At 46.3% G+C, this 23,112-nt stretch overlaps 2 protein-coding genes across 3 annotated transcripts in view; both read right to left on the bottom strand.

Annotated features, from left to right (window-relative positions):
* Positions 1-1,880: 1,880 nt before the first annotated feature.
* Positions 1,881-7,716, bottom strand: LOC126919765 (homeobox protein mls-2-like). Its single transcript, XM_050729353.1, has 3 exons — positions 6,750-7,716; positions 3,700-3,916; positions 1,881-3,378 (listed from the first exon to the last, which is right to left on the bottom strand). The coding sequence occupies exons 1-3, from the start codon at positions 7,228-7,230 to the stop codon at positions 3,054-3,056; spliced, it is 1,023 nt and encodes a 340-aa protein (XP_050585310.1). The 5' UTR covers positions 7,231-7,716; the 3' UTR covers positions 1,881-3,053.
* Positions 7,717-14,930: 7,214 nt separating this feature from the next.
* LOC126919739 (homeobox protein MSX-1-like) overlaps positions 14,931-23,112 on the bottom strand; it is a 74,759-nt gene continuing 66,577 nt past the window's right edge. Inside the window, exons 1-3 of one of the 2 annotated variants that reach the window (XM_050729303.1) lie at positions 16,291-17,222; positions 16,085-16,173; positions 14,931-15,849 (exon numbers count right to left, since the gene is read on the bottom strand). In XM_050729303.1, coding sequence (XP_050585260.1) covers positions 15,079-15,849; positions 16,085-16,173; positions 16,291-16,585 — 1,155 coding nt within the window. In that variant the 5' untranslated portion in view covers positions 16,586-17,222 and the 3' untranslated portion in view covers positions 14,931-15,078. Of the gene's footprint in view, positions 15,850-16,084; positions 16,174-16,290; positions 17,223-23,112 lie in introns of those variants that run through there. The other variant, XM_050729301.1, reaches the window with a different exon arrangement.

Here is a 23,112-nt window from a genome sequence, read left to right as displayed (position 1 = left end):
GTTTTTAAGTCTCCTCTCTATTTCCGAGGCTGTGAATCGAGGAATTTGAACAGTCGTTTCGAGTTCGTGGTAGAATTCGACGTAAGTATACACGTGCTTCGTAGGAAGAATATTTGTTGTTCTTTCCCAGAATGTTGCGAATTGTTTCGAGCTTCCGTGGCATTCGCGATAACATCCTACCCTTTTCTTCGTCGCGTGGAGTAACGCGGAGTACCTTGCTCCTCTCGGTGAACGTCTCTCGAAATTTCTTTCTTTCTCTCGAAGTATCTTTCACATTTACCACGAAAGCTCGGAAGAAATCGCACGAATAACAGAGTCTAGTCGGCGATGCGTTGCGTAATGAATATATCGCGGAATATTCTCGTTTGGCGTTTCCCTCGAAAATCGAAACGAGCAACATCAAAAATAGGTGATTCGATTTGGACCGCATCGAAGGTTGATTATTCCGTCTAATACAATAGACCGCGTTAATTTCTTAATGGAAACCACAAGTAATCCCGAATAGTTGGGGCCACTAGTTACGATCGCGTGTCAGCACAAGGCTTCGTTTAACGCGAGAGCATTATGGCTTTCGAATGTTTAGAAGACTATATAAACGTAGCAGTAATGGACTGCAGAAACGACTATAAAATCCATCTTACGAACCGATGCCGAGTCGTTGCTGCGAGTCAACTTTGTCATTGATGGTCTCGCGGCTGAACGATTTAATTGCAGCCAAATTCCTTCCGTTCTTTTCTCTCTGTTTTACGATGGTCGCCGTCGGCTCGGTGTTGGCTATTCGTTTGAAAAAAAGGGCATAAAGGCGTGGTGTTGCGCGACAGGACCCTTGTTCCTGACCCAGGACGATTGTTCAAGTTTTTATCGCGATTCGCGAAGGAAAGTGTCGAGCGAGTTAAGCTCCGGACACGGTCGTACTTCCTTCCTGGAAAAATATTCCGTACCCTCGCTTTGGTTCTACGATTTTCCAAAATAACGTAAGAAGTCTTTGCGCGTAACAGCTTCGAAAATCGTGACCGGCGTAGTAGCGGCGTTTTGCTTTTGAACATCCACTCCATTTTCATGCAGATCGAGGAGAACGAGCCGCAAAGACCCTTTGAACCAGGATAATGTAACTCCTTTGTTTATAACAGATGAGTGTCAGATCTAGTCTTTTTTCCTTCGTCCGTCGGTTAAGTCTGCTCGTCTCCGCGTCTGAATAAACATATCTGATGTCTGTCGGGCCCACCCAGACGAAGCTATTAAAATTCTTATGGGAAAGTCCCTTCCATTCGAGGGCCGATAGCGCGCTCAGTTTTCGCGAGCGCGGTTTAATCGACGCTTGTTCTGGTCAAGCCGGTCAAGCCGGATACGCGTACCGTTTGCTCGTGAAACCTCTCCAATGCGATTTCCAATTATACGTCTGTTAGAACTGACAAAACTCGAGCTTCCTCCATATGGCTGTCGACGATTCTACGCCTTTAACCGGACTCTCCGATTCGTGCAAAAAATTCTTTACATCGTCCTCTTCTAGCGACTTTGAGAATCGTAAAAAGAACTTGCGTTTCGAGGAGTAAGTCGTTCCTAATGTTTCTTTATTTTTCCAACAATTAAACGGCTAACTGCGAGTCCTCGTGTAAGGAGTAAAAAAATGCCGACGTTTTAACGCTGCTCTCAGGAACGTACGAGCATAAACGAGATCGCAAGCAGCGGCCCGGAAAAAAGGAGCTACTTCTTTGGAAGATGTCTCGGGTCAAGCACGTCGAGTTTTTACGATCTCATGGAGCTTCGACGTGTAGACATTCGAGAGAGTGACTCGTCAAGGAGGGTGTTGCGGGCAAGAAGATACGCTTGTTCTCTCTTTTTAATGAACCACGTATATTTCGAATAGATCTGTGTGATCACATATGTACGTACGCAGAAACAATCGGAGCGTTGGCTCGACGCGCGTCTTACATTACGGTCACTATAATTAATCGGTGTCAGTGTCGATCGACTTTATTGCACGTGCTTGTTTCTTAAATGTTTCTACTTTATTTCCTCTTTTGTTGAGCTCTCTGCCTCCCTCTCTTTCTCACACACACACGCACACACACACACACGCATGCACGCTCCCTCTCTCTCTCTCTCTCTCTCTATCGAAAAATTTATAAATTTAACAGCGTTTGACGCAGTTCCGATATCGAGGAAATTACGTTGGTTAAGTACAAACAAAGTAACAAAACAGAATACAGCGACACGTTTGAACGCTAAAAAGAAGTTGGTGGAATTTGGAGGTATAACTAGTAAATGATATTATTCGTGGTTTCCGTGACAGCCGTATACAGCGATAGATTTCTATCGTTACGTGCGGCTTCAGAATAAATAAATACTCCACTCACCGATGCCGTTCGGGATTCCATTTTATACAGTTATTTACACGCTAATTTACACGACCTTCGTCCTAGACTCTGATATATCTATAAGAAAATTTATAATTAACGCGTACGGTAAATTCCTCGGACACTACGTGGATTAATCGATAACGTGCTCGTTTAACCATTAACCATTACTTCGTAGTAGGTAGTGCGAGTGACTGTAATTACGAGATTTGCTTCGTATCCATTCGGAGAGAACGAGAACGTCGGCTATTTAAATTTACATTGCGATCGAGGTACGTTTAACACCCGTGTATAGTCTCGTTCGGCCGACGACATTTTTCGATTCGCATAGAACGTCGGAAGGTAGACCGGATTAAGATCGTACAGAGTGAACGCGATAGCTACAGCTACAAAAACCGGTAACCGTTGTAAAACAGCCTTCCGTAGATCTATTCTTTCTTTCGCCGATCAAGTAGAACATCGATAAAAAAAAGGTAGCGAGAGAATCGAGCACTTTGAAACGGACTAGCTCAATCGCGATCCGAGAATTACACGATCTAAAACTTCTTTGGAAACTTTGATTCGGTAAGGATAACGCGACAGGTGTACGCGATGAACGCTGGACGACTTGGTGGTAGGTTGGAGCCGCGGTTGACCAAATCGATCAACCAACGACGCTTTCGTTTTCGATCCTAGCGAAATGGCGAAATTTTCGCCTTACTTCTCGTCGTTGAGTTTCGCCAGCTGGCTCGGGTCGAGGTCCGGCGCGATCGTGTTTTGCACCTGAATGTGAGTGGAGTGAAGGGGCGGGCATAGCAAGGGATGATAGGGGAGACAGTAGTACGGGAAACCGCCGAGCGCTTTGTTCGCCGGATGAATTTGCGGGGCTGACATTTGCCCGGGAAGTTGCCCGGAACCACGAAGTGGCAATCCCCTCAGATGCTCGTCCGGATGCACGAGCACTCGTACCGCCACGCGCCTCGCGTTTCCGGAATTAACCAGCGCGCCTAGCTCCTGCTGCTGTCGTCTTTTGGTCTTGTACCTGGACCGTCGACAAATTGCAAATTAATTAACATCCTATGATACTGGAATTCGTATTTGTCCGATTCGAAGACGCGGTTACGATCGAATCGGTCGCGAATGTTCGATTTCGGAACAGAGTAGAATGAAATGTACTATCCGCGTCGAAAGACGAGAAATTAACTGTTCGACCACGGATGTTTATGCAAATTCACGTTTCCGCCTAAAATGGCGATTTTTCCATCGTTTTAAGCGGTTTAACGACGCATATTATTTGCATCCGTTAAATTGATCGTAAATGCATAAATATCCACGGTCTATCGACTACGCTGTATCATCGTACCGTCTGTTTTGGAACCAAATCTTGACTTGAGTCTCGGTCAGCTTGAGTCCTCGCGCAAGGTCCGCTCGCTCGGGCCCCGACAAGTATTTCTGCGCCGCGAATCTTCTCTCCAATTCGTAAACCTGGGCGTGAGAGAAGGCCGCCCTGCTACGTTTCTTCCTGCTCTGCAGATTCTGTCCGTGATTCTGCGCCTCGAACATGTCTTCCTCCCCGTCCTCTGCAAAATCACAAGCGTTAAAAACCTGCGACGATGATCATCGAACCGGAGGATATTCGCGAGGATATCGGCCGGTTGATCGTTCTAGTTAGAAACAAACTCGAGTTACAGACAGAAATTCACGATGGAGCTTCTCCAAATTTGCGTGTAAACAAACGCGCGGATCGGGAAAGGATGATCTATCGCGATCATAAATCAAACGTTTCCACTACACAACGACGAGAGAAGAGAGGGAGAGAGAGAGAGAGGAAACGTTGGATAGAGAAACGAACGAGTAACCATCCACGGACAGCAGCCATAGAAGCGGCAAACGATCGGAGAGAGTTCCGCCAGCTTTTGATGTCTCGTTCAAACATTAACACGTGCACTCGCTACTCCGACATGTTTACGCTGCTGTTCCACGGTAATTCTCCTCTAAGTTTAACCGGTTGCAATGGAGTGCAATCGCGTTCCCTTCGGCTCCACGAAAATTCTACTCCCTTGCCGACGGTCATTCCGTTTCTCGAGCTTCGAGCCAAAGAATAAACTTTTAGCTGGGAATTCGGGCTATTGTTGGATTTTACGCGCTACCTTGAAACTGGTCTCTTTTCGCAGTTTTGTCATTTATCAGTGGGGTGTTGCGTGTTTCGGCGATTGCGTTGAAAATGCACTTTAGGGGAAAGGGGTGTAGACAAAGGAGACATTGAGCGTACGATACGAGGAGGGTGAAAGTATAGCGGAATATGATACAGTCGAAGACCAGATCGAAAATAACGATTAGGAAGAAGAGCCAGGTAGATGAATTAACGAAGGTAGCTATCGTGCTTGCTTCTGTCTTGGCGATACAAATGTTCTCCCAATTGTAAAAGTTAAGATTCGATCGATGAGATTGTTTGAGATTGGAACTTCTTTCGCATAGTTTTTTCAACTGGCAGTTGGTCCCTCGACGTCGTTACGCGCAAAGCCAATCGATCGTACCGAGTAATTTGCACCGATTTTCATCGGCCTCTGTAGAAAGATCGAGAAAAGAGAAACAAAGACGATAGAAAGAAGAAACAAAGTAGCGGTCAAAGTCGTACGTTGCTCGAAGAATAAAACACTATTCCGATGTATCCGGCAAACATGGAACGAACGTCGAAACGAGCCAAGACGAAGAAAGAGAGAAGCCTGAGATCTCGGAGAAAAATACAGGCTGAAAAATCAGTTTCGTGTGACATCATAATTATTTCGTCCGTAGCCCGGGTCCTGCGTCAATGTTTATCGGCAGTAGCCTGCCCGATGGGGAGACTCGAAGCATTTAGAGAGATCTATATTTGATCACTTTCGACGTCAACTCTGTGCCATCTCGTCCGGCTAATGCGTCCCTCCTCTGACGCTCGTCAAACATCTCCTACGCGTCCCACATCGTGAGTGTTCGAGAGCAGCAAGTGCCGTTTGCTCTCACTCCGATTACATCGAGAGATGACCCTTCGTGTGCACCTTCTCCGAAGCGGCCGCTCATCGTTTTCAAATAAATTGATATGGTCACGTTAAACCTCGATCAAACGAAACGTTATATCCCCATTTTGCCCGGCGAATCGTAGACGCGATCATTTCGATGAATTCTTTGCACAAACTCGATTCTCGCGATAAGCGAAACGTTGTATTACACGGCTCGTAATAATTCTTGCGTCTCATAATACACGACAAACTCGATTATCTCGCGCAAGATTTACAGTTTTAGGTATCGGAAGGTATCGGAAGGTGATCGAAGATGACTCGAATAAGCTGCTCCGTCTACGTCCGACATGATTCAACGGTTTAATGGTAATATCGAAGGGGGTGGAGTTGTTTTACTTGGGACGAGGTTTCGTTAAGAAACTGCCAGAAGAATATCCTATCCATTAGCGTATTAAGCGATTCGAAAGCATGGTGGCGGAAATCAGGGGACTTCGTAATTTCGTGAGTGAGACTTGAAACGGTGCCAGGTCGTGCCTGCTCCTCTCCAACCCTCTCGAGCGGCGAACAAGCGAGGGATCGTCGCGTACGAAACAGCTTTAGGTAGGAATTACTTAATTACCGGCCTCTCGTTATCTCGCTGTATTTCAATTATGCAAAATGTTGGCGAATCGAGAAGGAATCTCGCGATCGAGCGATCGCTAACGCTTTGGGTCGTCGGACGTATTCGACGACGACGAGTCTCGAAGGATGAAGAAGTCGAAGCGAACGGTAGAGAAAGCGATTTCTTTAGGATCGATCTAGGTAACCTTGATCTAAATTTGTTTTTTACCGTGATCCACGGATCGTTGAGGATCCAAGACAGAGCAACAGTGTGGCCAGAGATCGAACAAGTGCAAGAAGCAGAGTGGCCGGCCACTTGTGACGTCTGCCGTAGTCGAGCACCACTTATGCTACTAAAATTACATTCGATCACGTTATCTGCGCTCGGGTTAACTTAAAAAACCCTTGAAAGCTCGCCTGTTACAAGGATACCGGAGACCTAAATGATCTCTTAAGTCCGCATCCTCGTGGCAGACACACGATCACCCAGAAGGGAAGCGGCCTCGGGATTTTCACTCTAAGTGGACCCGACTCCCTACTCTCCTCCGGTTCATTCAGTTCTATCAGACTATCGGGCCATCGATAGACAGAGCGAGCCGATCGCAGACCTCGTAATTTTACCTCTAGTTAACCCGTCGTTAGATACCAAGAGAAGATTCGACGTGGAAAATTTAAACGACTTTGTTTCGCAAATTCTCTACGAGATCGCGCGAAACGAGTAGATCCGACCGTAGATTGGACGGCCAGCTTTCATTCTCACGGTTAAGAATCGTTCGATAGAGATCTCAATATCGTTGCAATTATCAACGCTCACCCAAATATTTATTCTTGCTCATGTCCAACGCCTCGTCCTGTTGCCTCTGCGAAGAATCCCTCGAATCCTTCACCGGTTGATAACCACCCATGTTACCCAGGCTCTCCAGATGCTTGAACGTTCCCTGAGCCAAGTGTGGAATATTTCCAAAGTTGGAGATATTCGCGTGGACCAGGTTCCTCGTCAGGATGTCCAGTTCGCGGGCCACGTTTAGATCCGGCGAAGGTAGCCTCGAGAATCTGGCCATCTGATTACGATCTTCCGATCGAACTTCCCTATGGCCGTTCTCCAAACAATCGTAGTCGCGTTGATGGGATTTCTTCGCGAACGATGCTATAGCTTGCGCTTCTTCCGACTCCGAAGGTCGTCGTTCCGTGTACGAGGTTCTTCTACTGAGGATATCGGCGATACTGAAGGGAGTTAATTGAGACGGTTTCGGGGAAGCTTCGCTCCGTTTATCGTCTTCCACGATATCCGACATCTCTCCTACTTTCTCTTGTATCGAGTTAGATTTTCCACAGACAGTTCTATTCGAACCTTCCTACCAGAAAAGTCTCTCAATTTCCCGCACACTTTGTCTTTTGCCTATATTATATTTTCACAAGTTCGACGATCGTATTCGTTCGATGTCCATCGTTTCACATCCTCTTCGCACTTTCATCGGCCACGTTTCTCCGGCATCGTTCACTACCTCGGTTTATTCCTTTGTCGAACAGCGGTCCAGCCCGATCGATCTCTATTCTCTTTCGTTCGATCCTCTATTCAGCAAACCCTCGTCACCGACTCGAATCGAAGGTTTTTCTACCCAGTCCACGCTCGATGGTAGCCACGACTCGACTGGCCGACCCGTTGGCCAGATTCTCGTACAGAGGAGGAAGAATCGCGCTGAAACGACGCGACGCGTTTATTAATTGTCACTCGGCAGCGCTCGAGAGGGCCGCGTGCACCCTTCCGCGGCGAGCGTGCTTCGGTCAAGTGTGCTTGTCGCTCGTGGAGACTTATTTTTCGAATTAGTCCGCGGCCACTTCGCCGCCAGCTTCCTTCTTCCCTTCCACCCACGCCCGCCATCTTCCCCTTCTATGCCAGCCACCCCCACCAGCCAAACATCCCTCCACTCTCGTCGATCGGTGACGAGACACTCGTTCTTCCTTGTCCATCGAGTTCCAGGCTCAGGACACGGGTTTTACGTGTCACTTCGGTGATCCTAGAACGTTTAACGGATTAACGGGAAGCGGCAGTGAAATCCTTCCCAAGGGTGAATGGTCGATCGGTCTTTTCGGAGGTTGTTGCATGATTCGAAATTGCATCAACGGTATTTCAGGGATTATTAAACAGGGATTATTCTTTGCCGAAGCTTTTTCAACGTGTCCTTATTTTATAACTTCCTTTCGTCGCAGGTTGGTACCGGTACAGTGGAATAAACCGTGTCTGTACAGACCTTGCCCGAACAAGATCGCGCGATTAGCAGAGAGCGAAACCGTGATCTTTATCCTTTGCTAGACCATTCGATCTTATTTCGGTATTTCTTCGAGGCCGTCGCGATATGTTATAAAGTTCTATCGCATTTTCCCACCACAGACTCGTTTATCTTCTCTCCAGTCCCGTTTCCAACCCTTTCGCTCCAACCCCGAAATTCGCGGCGATAACGTCGTTCGCCGGCTTAAACGAGTTCGTGGTGTAGGTTAAATTCGAGTTTCGCGGGTTGTGGCGTAGGTGGAGCTTTAAACGAGGTCCAGGTTGGAAGCGGGACGCCCGACGAGGCTTCCGTCACGACGCAAGCCTCGCCCTACGACCAATCCACGACTTTGGCCGCGTTGTCGCTTTTCCCCAGGAGCCAATCGACGATTCCTAGAAGCTCTTCGGCCTAGAGGTGACGAGAGATCAGCTCTCGGAGTGGGATCCTCCGCCGCTTTTTTTCACGGCCGCCGCGACGGGGGTGACGGGGATAGCGAAGGGTTGCGACCAAGCGAAACTCTTTCAGGTATCGCGTCCTCGTTTCGCGAAAGTAAAGCTACTTTCTCCAAGTAGTTCTCCCATTGTGCAGGTTGCTGGGAAATTTTGATTATCCTTGAGCTTGACGAACCACCAAACGTGAGCTCCGATCGAAGGGTCCAACTTACGGACCGGGCTGGTCTTCGCTTTTATATAGATACTTGTAAGGTCGAGGTAATTCGAAAATATCGCGATACTCTAGATGTTTAGTTTTTATTGAAAACGACGTTTGTCCGTGATCGCGTGGGAAAATATTTCCGTAGAAATCGCAGGTGCTGGAGTAGTTGCAATTAGGATGCTTTAGAGTCAATTCGAACGCGATTATTCGATCGTGAAATATTTTTTACCGCGTATTTTCCAACGATCGTCCGACAAAATTCGGCAGAAATGGAATTCTCAAGAAACGGACGATTATTAAATTCATCGTTGTACGCGTCCGGCTGTATATCACGATCTTGGCAGACTCGATTATCTTAAAACCAAATTGTCCGTATTTCTGCAACGGTGACGCGTGCCCTGTTTCTCTCGACCGTTGCAGCTGCTTGGAGGCTTGGCTCTTTCAATATAAAATCGGTATTTCACAGGTGAGAAATCCAAGCAATTGGTCGCTCGTGAATCGTGTCTAACGCTTTCAAAAAGTTACTCTGGCTGGTGGATGTGGGTAGATAGAGACGGTTACGGTTCGTACGTACTTCTCGTCTCGTATCGAGTCGAGAGGAGACGAGCGGTGCATATATAGGGTGTGCTTTACATAACAATCGCCGCTAAAGACTTGCAGCATTGTCCGCCACGTGCTATCAGCCGAGTTCCTATGGAGGTTTAATTAAGTGTGAACCACAGGAGCGTGGATCACGCCTCACTTGATCCGATGATGGCCTCGCGCGTTCCAGATATCGACGAGGAAATAATTCCACGTTCCTTCCGCCATATTTCTTGGAATTCTCCTCGTTGGTTCGTTTCATTTCGACTAAAAAAAAAAAAAAATCTCCGACTAATCGTTTTCGAACGGATCGCGTTCTTACTTATCAAGAGCGAAATTATTAGAAATATCTGTCCTTTGAAAAGTTATTAGAAAGAGCCTTCGAACGACGCATAGATGACTTTTATTCTTCGATTTACGATCAAAGCGTGAAAGCGATTGTCCGCTACATACATGTCGATCGATCTACGAATAGATCAGGATCACGAGTACGATTCGTGTATCGCGAGTTATCGCGGGCAACGAGAAACTGCGTACGAAAAGTCGCCCGAGAAGTCGACGAGCTCGTCCCTGTTCTTAAAAGTGGCACCCTCGTGGCAAGTATTTCTGCGGGATCGATCGGCGCACAGGGATCGGCAATTAGCAGGTGACGGGTAATCGAACCGGAAAAACGACGTCCGCCATTTCCCTATTAGCCATTCCAGGCTCGCAAAGAGAGGAGATAGACGGAGAACGTGCCGCCTCGGAGACGGCGATCTCGAAGACGGACTACGGTCTTCCGTACGGTCGCGGCTCTCTTTTTCTCGATTCGATCTAATCAATAATAAATTATAGGGGGACTTCGTCGGTACATCTCTCCCCTAGAGCTAAGCCCTGACCCTCCCGCTCAATTGGTCGCAATTCTTAAAGACCTTAATTGGCGCGGAAAATTATACCTTATTTCAGTTACCCTCGAACGAGAACAGCCATCCCTTCCCACCACCTCCCCCTCCCCCTCCCCGCAGCCCCTCCTTACCCGCTCCGTACGAACACCGTTACCTTCGCCCCCGCGATTCGCCTTCTTACGAGTTCCACTTGGATATTTCCTTTCGCCTTGGCCGCTCCGATCGAGCAACCTCCGATCCGTGGAAACTGCTCCAGCCACTTTTCATCGCTGCAATCGTGACCGTTCCAAAGTCGTTGTTTCCCACGCTGTGACCACGCGTTTTATAAATAGCGTCCCTCGGATCGGTAAAGACGTCTCGATCGGTAAAGATCCGAACGAGATCTGGTCGTGTTTGCCAAAGTACGAAGTTAGATCGCCGAAGTCGAGACGCGGATGGTTTGCGGAAGGGTGGAGAAACGCGAAACGCGAAACGCCAAGGGCAGAATATAGATGCCGGTTCCTCGAAGATCAGACAGGAAATTCGTGGATGGCGTTTAACTGGCATTCGACGACACGAAAAGTAACGAAGATCTCTGGGAGCTGAAAGGGAGACGAAGAGAGGGAAAAAGAAAGAGGGAGAGAGAGAGAGAGAGAGAGAGGGAGCGATGCGTGCGCTCTATGGGCGGGCATAAGAATATAAAAACAAGAAGACCGGATGACTGCTAACTGTTTGTTAGTCTTGGGTTTTAAAGTCCGCACGTCTGTCAGTCCAGAGATGTAATATTAGTGCTTAGTATACGCTGCCGCCACTGCCTCTCGCTCATTTACTTCTTCCTCCCGTTTCATCCTCTCTGCGTTTACCTTTGAGTCCTGCGTTTTCTCGCCACCCCTTACGTCTCGCCCCTTAAGCCGAGGAAATTGCTCAATGAATCTTTTCTGCCGAGATGCTGCCCGTAAACTCGACGCTTTTTTGTTTCGTGATGTTCCGCCGTTGTTTTTCGAAAGCTTTCGAAAAGTTCGCGTTAGGTTCGATGAGACAGAGATCTCTCTTGCGAGATGGAATGTTGATTTTTCAGTTGTTTCTCCTATTCGCGGTATTTATATCGTGCTTGGAGCCTTTTCCGATCGAGGGATCGATTTAGACCGATTAGTTTATCGCTGGAGGATCGCGCAGGTTCTTTTTGTGGAAGATGTACGTACTAATATTTGGATAACCGAACCAAAATCCAAGAATCAGGACACGTTATATCGCTTGTTAGGCGAGTTGATTGCTGTGCCACGGCGAGATGACAGCAGAAACTCCTGTTCTTTTAATGGTTCCGGTAGTTTGCGGATTGGCTAGTTTATCGGTACTATTTTCGGCCGTTTGTAGCGGCCGATTCTAGCATTAATGAGCATTTCAAAGACGAATGACAGCGAGGCTATTTCCGATGACTCAAAATTTTCTTCGTAATACGACCGGTGATTAAAGAACGATCGCCGATTAATTATTTGTCAATCGTTCGAATTAATAGCAAAATTGGGAATGTAACAAATAATCTATCGAACGACGCTTTAATGGTCGAGCATTAAAAGGCAATAAAATTGAACCGAGTAGTTTCGTGATAAATTGACTCGATTTGTATATTAACAAAAATCAGGTTGTTCTTTTCGAGCGAACGACATAGAGTGCGCTGGAAAGGGAACCCGATGAAATAACTCTAAAATACTTTTACCGCAGTCGATAAGACGAACGTCTCCGATATTGACGGAGGATAGAAGTACGGCCGTTGACCAAAAGCAGGATAGACGCGAACATATGGCACACGAAAAGGCATCGAATGTCAGGTCTATTCTATATATTTAGTCAATGATAAAGTTTCGTCTGTATCTCGTCCGTGATCTCGGAGCGTTCCTGCTATACTTTCGACCGATTATACAGATATCTATATTACGGAAAGTTGGCTTATCCTTCATCGGTATAACAGATCATCTACAAACGATTTGCACGAAGAATTATGCATGTAACGGAACGTAGAGAGAATCGCAGAAACGTTGTTAGACATTTTAACGCGTCGGTGTAACAAAATATATTTCGAAGTAAGGATAAAAAGTACAAAATCGTCTGTGCCACTCGGTTTACGAGCGTCATCGCTATAATTAGCTGTCAGTGACGTCATATTTCGCATCGTTAAAATGCGCGTTCGTACTTCATTATCCATCCAGAAGTACTTCAACTTGATACCAGAACGATCTTTGAATTCCACTCGTTTACGAATAGAATTCTACTCCAAGCAATTACACGTTCTTTCGATCGTCGGTTCGATATTCGTTGAAATAATATACTCCATCGAAGTTAGCAGAAGGAAAGAAATACGATAGATAGGATATGATTAATGAGTCGAGGATAAACGCGGTCGTCTCTAAATAAATGCAAACGATTCGCCGCGCGTTCTATGCATATGCACTCCCGTCTTTATTTGAACAGCATCAACATTTTGTGTTCCCTTTCGCGTTCCATGGATATTCACCGAACTGCGATGCCTCCTATCCGTTCGTAGGCAAATAGGATCGGGTTTCGAAGTTTAACGTGCGGTGATTGATTATGCGAATACACACGATCTCCTTCTAATGGGGGCTTTCAGAATTCAGGCTGGGAACGCGGAAGGAATTCCATTTGGTTCGCAAATTGCTTGATTCTGTCGTATTTTTATTTTTTATTAATTGAATCAAACGCCACCACGACGCAGTTTTCGATTGATATAGACAGATAGATAGGCGTGTATGTGGAAGACAGTCATCAGTAATTTTAAAAGTAGACGAGTGTCCGAAAGATGGCTTGTACGAAAAACACGAGAGCCGCGACAAAGCAAATGCAACGCGCAACGAAGGACATTTTAGAGCTCGATCTTGCCAAGAACTTTCAAGCTCTGTCCGTCTGAACTGATTAACTATTCCGTCCAACCTTCGTTTACAACGTTTTCTCGAATCTTTCATATTTTCGCAGATATTTAATCGTTTCCGTGTATTATACAGATCAAATCCTGTTCGTCGTACGATTTGTCCGTTATCGAATGAAAATTAACGCGTAGGCGGATGCCTGACGAAGCGTATCTGGAACACGTCCACCGAAAGGAAGTCGATCTCGAGGAACAAGTGCGGGCAGGTGCTTTGCAGGTGCGGCCAGGGGCGGAGCCGACTCTCCGTTTCGGAAGGGTGGTCTCGGGCTAGTCGTGGAAGGTGGAAAGGCCGTATATGGGAAACACCGCGCGATCCGGCTGCAACATCGGCAGCGACATTTTTATCAGCTTGTTCCCATGGTCCTTTATGGCGGCGGTAGCACCATGAACAACGATTACGCCGACGATGAATCGTCTATGCGAAGGCACTTGACTGCCAGATGACCCGTCGTGCTCGCGCGATAACCTAAAAGCTAACCCATGGCTTCGCTCAAGCTGTCAGAACTCACCTATTTATAAATGCCATTTCGCCATATTTTTGTTTTATCGACCTAGACGATGTTTCTCGCGGCGAAACGCCGTAACCGCGCGTATAGAAAGATTCGTGTTGAAATTTGGCGCAACGTTTGCGAGGATCGATCGATCTCACGATGTCGGAATTTTTTAATAGGGCAAGAGCAACGCTTTCGATGCGTCGATATTTTTAGAAAAGGAGTATTTTACTTTGGGAACGGTGGCTAAGGTGAAGTAAAACGATTCCAGGATTTAGTCGTTTCTTTCGTTTTATTTATTTTCTCGTATCCTTGTTGCCGCAATCAATCGTGAACTTTGGTACAAAAGTGCAGCGTAGCATCGCAGATTTTCCACCGAAAGAAACGATCGTTGCGCGATAATCGAAGTAAAGTTCTCGCGATTTCTCCGGTTGTAAATGTATTCTCGACGGATTAAAGAACCGAATTACCGAGAGGAAAAAGACAAAAAATAAAAGAGAGAGAAAAGAGAAATAGAATTACGAGAAAGGCGAGGTCTGCGGAATACGAAGTAACTGATGTTTCCGCAAAAGCCACTTGAAGCAATTTCCGTTCGGGCTTCTTGAGCGGCGCGTTACTATTTCGAAGGGGAGAGTATCTTACCTAACTACAAGAGAACCAGGAGGGAAAAACAAGAAGAAAATGAAATACAGCTGCCTGTAGGCCTTACAGTCTAACTATGTCGAACTTAAGGCTATCGCAATCGCGGTGATTAAAAGACGCACCAGCCACGATTACTCCTTGGCTACCTGTTTGGTAACGTTGTCACGCGATTCTCCATTTTTTGTCAACCGTCATTCTTGCGGATAACAGCATCGGAGACTTGCGGATAAATCGTCCGACTTTCTGTTTTTTATTTTTCTATTCACCTCGCTTTTCGACTACCAAAGTGTTAGAAACTTGACTTCAACGAACATAACTTATACTTGGAAGTCCGAAAGATTAGCGATATAAGCGACGGAAGGCCGAAACCATCGGTTACAAAAATAATACCCGAAATATCTCGATTCACTTACGATGCCGAACAATTTCCTAACATCTAAGCTGTGGCTGCGACGCACTCGAATCGAAAGCGGAACCCTAATCGTAAAACACTTTCGTTTGAACCGCAAAATCCTCTAATTTCATGGAATACAGCTTTTCCGATCTCTCCGCGTGCTCAATCGCGTCCTTTCGAAAAATTGCTTCGATTTTTCTACGAACGTAAACTTACTGTGTATTAACTCGATCAAAGATCGAACGACACGGTTGATACATAACAGAGAGAACACAGCGTAGAACATTGAAATCTCGAAATCTTCTCCTACCACAATCGTTGTAGATTCTGGTCCATAGGCACCTGTTCCATGTAATTGACGTACTGCATCTGGTAGTTAGCCGGACCCAAGTAATTGGAGAATCCGTAATCGCTGCTGGAGACGTCCATCACCGGTCTTCCGTCGCTCACCATGATCTTACTCTCCGTGGAAATATTCTTCAAATCTGGAAATGGCGCCGCTTCGTTGCCACTCGCGTTCCCTTTCATTTGCCTGTGACAATCGTGCACCGTAGCTCGAGGATCCGTCGACAAATTATTTCGGAAATCCGAGCTAACGAGAACGTGTTGTCTGGCGGCTTGTATCTCTTCGTTCAGACTCGATTTTCCGGCGACATCGGCGCCGATTTCTGTTTTAAACTCGGGACTGATGTTCGTGTCCATCCTCATGTCGTTCGTCGATCTGAATTCGGGGCTCGGTCGAATTTCGTTCATTCGAAAGTCCGGTTGCATCGAAACGCCGAGCTCTGGCCTGATGTTGGACCAGTACGAAGGATTGTAGGATTCCTGGATGTTTGGTTTACCATCTCTGATCAATACCGGCACGTGGATCTTCTTCAGAGACTGGTTCTTCGCGTTCTGAGCTTGAAGTTTCTCCGCGTCCTCTAACCTCGCGCGTTTGTTCTTGTACCGTCGGTTCTGGAACCAGATCTTCACCTGGGTACTGGTCAGTTTCAGAGTTTGAGCCAGTAGTTCCCTTTCTGGGGCGCTTAGGTATCGTTGCTGCTTGAATCGCTGTTCCAACTCGTACACTTGGTTCTGTAAGAAATCGGTGATAATCTTCGGTCGAGGTTAACGGAATTCGAATAGGGCTGGAAGCACGAACGAAACTGCATCTAGCAGGGGGATGTTTCAACGAAAGTAGTCTTGCTGGGAAATTTAATTATTCGAAGTGTCACATTGAAAAAATTATGCTTAAATTATTGTGTTAAAATTATCGGTAAAAATTATGTCCGTGATCGTTACTATTATTTCTTACGATACAGAAACTTACTTGAGAAAATAGCACCCTCGGCTTCCTCTTTGTCCTCTTGCCGGACTGACTCTTTCGCAGCTCCGTCTTGCTCGATGTAACCACGTTACCTGTAAAACATTGCCGATACTGTATGGCTAGAAAATGGATCGAACGGATGATAAAACATCGGAGCATCGCGAAGCAAAGACAAAGCATCGGACACGATATACACCGATCTTACGCACCGTCCTCTGTAACCGGTGGATCCTGGTACGGAGCAGCGATCTGATTCAACTGATGAACGTGACCCAAGTCAGGATAGTGAGGATAAGTCGGCATCGATTGTTCCTTGAACTTTTCCACGTCCCAGTTGTTGTCCGGCACGATATTATAACCGTAATATTCCTGAGGCACGTGTTGTTGTTGAAGCTGATGTTGATGGTGGACAGACGGGTAGCAATCCATGATTCCGAGCTGTTGATCCTCGCTGAGAATGTCGCGGACGCTGAACGGGGTTCCGGAGACCGAGGAAGGCAACATTCTAACGCATTCTCGAGCAATGTCGACGACTCTTGCAAATACTCGAACGACAAACTTCACTTTCCGATGCTTCGATCGTGAAAACAGTCACTTTTCGAACACATGCACGATCTGTACCAAAATCCCGTTTCGTCGTTGCTCGTCGACGACAAATTCTACGATTTCATCGTTGTCCTCCAAAAGAACGGTGCCACTCGAAGAACTCGCGCGATCTTCGTTTAGAAGAAGCCCGGTATTCAGCCATGAAACTCGCTAAAAAACGTTTTACGACATTCGGACGACGTGCTCGAACAACGATAATTCCCCAGCTTCCAACCACCGACTCTTCAACCGTCGTCCACTTCAACTAACGGTAATCTCCGATGACAACTCGAGCCAACTTTCTCGTCCACCGTGCGGGGTTAATCGCGTTTGAAATGTCGCGAAAGGATATCGTTACGGGCAAGGGCTGTCGAACGAAACTATAAAGATTTCGGGCGACTCGTTGGAACCGTGGACACGCGCGAGCACCACCTTGAACGCCCGCGGATCGCCTTCTCGGGGGATGATGGCCACGGTCGAACGGTCAGGCCGGAGGGCAGACGCACAATGTGACTTGCTCTGACAGAGGGAGTCAAGTGTTGGTCTCTCCTCCGTGGTCCACACACAGGAACAGGAGGTGGGTGTGCGTGTGAGCGCGGCTGATTTTTACCAGCACACTCCCACCACGTCCGTGAGCCTCGTAGAGCAGCGCAAACATCGGTTCTACGGGGTGGTCGCGTCCTCCGATTGGAGATTTTAATTTGTCTCTGGGTCGATGAATAATTTGCAGGCAGTTTGCGATAATCGACGAAAGGCAAACTATTCGAGCGGAGATCCTTCCTCCTTGTTTTTTTTTTTTTTTTTTTTTCATAACTGCATAATTCGGGGATGAAGTTTAGGGCGCACGAAATCGAGTTAATTGCTTTCCTCCCGTTCGTCTCGCTTCACTTTAGTGAGTTTCGATGTGCTTTTAATCGATCGTATACGGTAGTCTCTGATATTTCCAGCCCTTTTTCCTACTTGTTTAGACGATGTTTCCATAGAAGAGAGGCTTTAGGGGTGAGCTTCGATGGTTGGTCGTTTCTTTTTTTATGCCCTTTTTACGAGATTCTCGAATGTCATTGGGAGCCGGCTATCTACGACTTCCTAAATACAGTTTCGGGGTTAAGTACGGTTACCGAGCTCGTGTTGTTGGCAAACGTTTATACAAAAGCATCTTGTACGACAAGCTATGGAGCGTCGGTGACGCGCGGTAACATCGAATTCCATGCAGCGTGTTTTCCTCGTCTGTACGCAAAGTATCGGAGCACAGAATCGGTCGGAGCTCGGTTGAGTGAAAAAAATTCGACTCATCCTCGCGTCGCATGATAATTACGAGGATCGGAAGTGCGGGGTCGATCAAGGAGATGGCAAATCGGTTTTTGCCGTGGGTCAGCCATAACGCGGCGACCAACGTTGGGGCGGAGGAGAAGACCGAAGGCCCGCCTATGCTCCAACAATCGAACCAATCCAGACATACCGTGAACGAGGCTTCTAAAACTGGCGATTAAATCTCGATTCGCGTGATTACCGCCTTCTACCGTCTCGCCAGTAGTCGCCCTACCTCGCAACTCGAATCCATCGACCAAAAGTGCTGCATAAATCAGAAATTTATCGGTAATTAATCGCGTCTTTGAAAGACGTTTGGATCGAATCACAAATTTTTATTCATCCTCGAAAGTTTCGCTTGTATTTTTCTTCCTCTCCTTCTTTTTCTTCTTCTTCTTCTTCTTTTGCAGCTACGATATCTGTCAAATTTTTTAACGAACGAAACTCATCAGGGGTGACAAGTTATAGCGATCACGGGGTATCGATTTCGTGACGGGATCGCTGGTGGGCTTGGAACGGGCTTGGGACGGGTTTGAAACGGGCTTGGAAATGAAAACAAAACAATTCATTTTTCTTGGCCGATGCGACGGCAGGACGAGATCCTCGTGGTTCATCCCCGAGCCCGCGACATCGACGAGTCGAAAGTAACATACACCAGATGCGTCTTTCGGAACACACTGAACCCTTGACGCTCGAGGTCCTAAAGATTTGGAATTCGAAAAATTGGCCTGTTTAAGTCTCGATCGGTCTACCTGGTCCTTTGTGTAATTTCCGAAACAGCGCACCATCCAGTCTTGTATATTTTTTTCTTGCAAACCTCTCGCGCTCGTCGATGGATTTGAAAAACTTAATCGTACTCTTCGTTCCTATCGTCCAATATCCTACGGATCATCGACGATATTCTCGACAAAATTTCCGAGAAGATTGCGTTTAAAATTCTTCGAAAGCAGACCTTTCGTTTCGACGCTGTCTCGTTACGGAGCTGCGGCACTCGTCGCTGATTCGCAAACGAAAAACAGTCACCGACGACGCTTTGCCAATTGACAATTTATATTCGCAATGCCTTCGTTTTCAACAAAATCGCCGACTGAGAAATTAATTACTCTGCGCGTTATGTTTCAAATTTTTCCTCTCATCGAGAAACCGCAAAATTCTCTACGATCCGTTATTCGAACGCTCAATTATTTTTTATTTGGAAGACTTTTAGAGGAAGAATTTTACAACCAATTCTCGTTGAGAATTATAAGTAAATTATTCTGGCGTGCTACAATTTCGCGTTTAATAAGCGTTTGATTCCAGTTGAATCGGATGCTTAAATCTAACGGGTAACGTCTTTTTAGCCTGCGGATCTGATCCGTCGTGTCGAGTAAACGCGCGATTCGACAGCGATGGAAAAAATCGTCGATCGAGAAACGTTCGTTGCCGAATACTCTGCGCTTACAACTCTCGCAAAACAGCTATTGAATATCAATGGTGTCTGGTTTAAGAGGCTCCGGAATTCGTTGTTAATTCGCGAACGAATAGCAACCACCGACAACCCTTGCCAACCGAGACGGCTGTTTATTATTCTACGCGTGGAAAGTACGCGGAATTACACGGAGACGGCGCGTGCGTGCATGCGTGCGTGAATGTGTGGCCGTGTGATGCATGGTAGGCGCCAAGAGATACCGAGGCGCCTTCTTAATTGTGGGAAAGCGGCGCCGGCGTCTGGAGAGCTTGCGTCGTGTGAAGCCACCGCGCCCCAAAGTCGCTCGATTTTTAAACAATACTCCACAGACCGTGCACTTTTTCCCCGGAAAGATCTGGAAAATCTCGGCCATTTTTTTTTACTAAGCCCTCCAATCTTTGCCTACTCGACGCGACTACCTCAAATGCACCAGTTTCGATCGCCCTTCTAACTTTCCAAGATCTCTCGGCGTGATATTTAAATATATATTTGAACGTACGATGTTCGAATATATCGCTAAAACGCGAAAATGAAGTTGCAACTTTGCGGGAATCGAGACTGAATGAAATCTGATACGAGTCGATCGGTTAGGTGTATGTACTTATAACGCGTATGTGCAGATTCTAATGAATTAAGTCTTGTTCGATCCGATGAAATTGACGTAAGATTGACGGCACAGTATAGGGTCTTTATTCATAATGTTATTCGTAATGTGTTCATTTGTAGTTCGTTTATGGTGGAATCGAAAGATCGCTGTCGAAAATTGAACGATCGCATCTATTCGAGTAAATAGCAGACTCAGTGACATTCTTTCTTCGTAGCTTCTTTACCATTTGATAATGTCACGTTGCTTCGTATTACGAGAATTCTTTTTACTTTCCATGTCTCTTACGCGGTAAATGTCATCGCTGATCTTCTTACTGTATAAAATATACGATGTAGATCAACGATGAAACACGATGCTTCGAACTCTTCATCTCCGGCCTTTGATCATTCGACGTTTATCTAGGAAAATAGCGAGTAATTAGCGATGGTGCCGGAAAACGGGAAACAATTTCCGCGCGCACGAGAAGACAAGTGGTTCCTTCCTCGCGCGGAATCGTGCTCGCGTAACGAGTCTTTGCGATCGTGAAGCTCTCTTCTCCGCTGCAATGTGGTGTCCAGTTGCAACACGGGCTGGCCGTGTTGGCCCGTACAAAAGGGTCCTTTGTGCCGTCGCCTCTCGTCTAAATAGCCGCATGCGGCCTCCACGATGGCCAACTATCCGTGTACGGTTTATAGAAAAATCCCGTAGCGCACGTTGCCGTATCGTCTAGCCTCCTGAATCGTGGGGGGTCGGATGCCGCCGATGAGGGCCCGTGTTTCTAGGATCTGCTCTTTCTCTTCCTTGTCCCTCCCTTACGTGACTAGCAATGAGACAACACCACCGGTAGACAAGTCCGACAGGTCGTTTCCACACCGGAAGAAGTGTTTTTATCGTCCATGTGTCTTGTATCAACGACCGTGAAAAGTTACGTATAATTACCGCGACACGGTCATCGTTCGGCAATGAGAGTGATCGGAAGGTTTCTTCCTCTTCGTCCGTCTTGTTGTTCCCCTGTCAAGAATTGACAAAAGAATCACGATATATTCGTGGCCTATCTCGCGGCAAATCGAAAAACCGTCCCTCTTTTCATTGCAACGATCCAAGTGCATAGATGCGTATCGGATCGATCCTTTCTCTAATTCTCAACTGTTCCAACTCCATTAAAAAAAAAAAAAAAAAAAGAAATGTAATTGACCATTCTGCGTATGTTCGATTGCTATAAAGAAGACAAATTTATAATAATACGAAGAAAATTCTACTTAGAAAGCGACAAATATCCGTAATTCCATTCGGTGATATCAAATCTTTCAAGCTTCGTACTTGGTTTTCTCAGTTTATAAATCAATTGGTGAGTTAATATTCCTAGTACCAGATCATCTTTGTCTAGTAAAAATTTCAAGAAGCGCGAGATACAGAGAAATATTTATTTATTCGTTCGTCTAGCCACGATCGTCCGAATGAATTCTCGCGATCCATCGAATCCAAGTCTGTTAATTAATCAGGCGCCGTTTGACAAACGCCAAGAAATCGGGAAAACGGAGGCAAAGACCAACTGTTTGTCGGGAGAGAGGGTCACGTGCAGTCGCTCCATTGTGTCGAAAGAGTCCAGAGAGGGCATTTTTGAAGTTAGGCGAGCTAGGAAGTTTTCTCACGAGCGAGCCAGACAATTGCGTGGATCTGGATGTCTAGACGGGCGCATCCCTCCTTTTATTTTCTGCGTTGCAACCGAAAACGCAGCCACGTTTGCCAGAAACTTCGCCTCGATGATACGGCTTGGCCACTCGTTCCTTCCTGCGCCTTTTCTTTTCCCTCTTTTTTCTGCGCCTTTTCTTTCTCTCGTTAAGCCTAGAAACTGCTCTTTCCAAGCCTGCAACAGATCGATCGACTCACGCTCCGTTAAATCCGTCGCAATCTTTCATTTCTATCTTATCGATCTTGGCCTCGATTTTTCCCGCGATTAATTTTCTTCGAAGTAACTGGAATTTTACGAGGCTCGAAGGACGATCTGTCGATTACTAATTACGCGGGTAATAATTCGGTGGGTTAATTGTCGGTTGAGGCGAGACGCGTTACGCGTCGTTTATTTATAACCACGAATGTTGCTGGCATCGGTAGCGAACAACCGGGTAATTGGATAGCCGGCCGACGTCTTCTATTTGTTGTTCGATACTTAAATGCTAAGACAAGAGCGATCCACGTGCTCTGGTCAACGTCACGACGCGAGATCGCCGTATTCTCGACGTCGGACACGCGGGAGCGATATTAACGCCATTGTTCCTTTCCAGCAACGGATCGTGCGATTTCTACTCTGAAAAATAAAGCGTCCTGTCTTTTCTACGCAGATATTTTACATGTTTTGCGTATAATTTGTATAATTTTTACGTAAGTTTATTTGACACAAGCCGATATGAATTAACGAAAGTTTTTCCGAAGCTACGTCCCAGCGGAAGATGGATAGGACCGAGAGCGCTGTCTTGTCTCTGCTTTCGTGAAAAAATCTGTAAACTTTTAAGTGGAAGGACGGAACGTCAAAGTGCCGTTAATAAACTTTACGTCAAATTAAGACACGTTCTGACTGTTTCTTTCCGTAAGGAAAAAAGAAGCAGGGAAGCGTGTCTATGGTGCCACTTGAGGATATCTCCGATCCCTGGATTACCTTACTGGAACTTCGTGTCAACAAACTCCGATCCTTTTTAGCGTCAACTTTCATTGGTCCCTTAAAGTGGTTCGAATGCTTCGGATACTTGGGATTATCCGGATAATACGATCCAGATAGAAATCTTTCGCATTTGCCATCATTCCTTTCGGATCGATTTCGTTAAAATTGGTTTAAAGTTGGTTACATCGAATAAAGTATTAAAAATATGATGCGAATTATATCGGATGTTAAGCGGAGATTGATCGCGTTAGTCAATTTTATTTTTTAAGTTTCGGGAAGGTTTTGTACGCATGTATATGGTAGTTGTTTTTACGTCATTCCGTGAGTACACTTTGCTCGAGCAGTAACTTATCGGTTGAAATCGTCAGTTACACGTGGTCAGTCGTTCGTCGACTTATCTACCGAGGATACTCGATCGCCTTTTACGTTTTCCAAAGTCAACGTTG

Source organism: Bombus affinis, chromosome 8 (genome assembly GCF_024516045.1).
Source record: "Bombus affinis isolate iyBomAffi1 chromosome 8, iyBomAffi1.2, whole genome shotgun sequence".
NCBI classification, from domain to species: domain Eukaryota; kingdom Metazoa; phylum Arthropoda; class Insecta; order Hymenoptera; family Apidae; genus Bombus; species Bombus affinis.
Note: the sequence above shows the minus strand (reverse complement) of the source record. Positions and strands in the feature narration are given on the sequence as shown.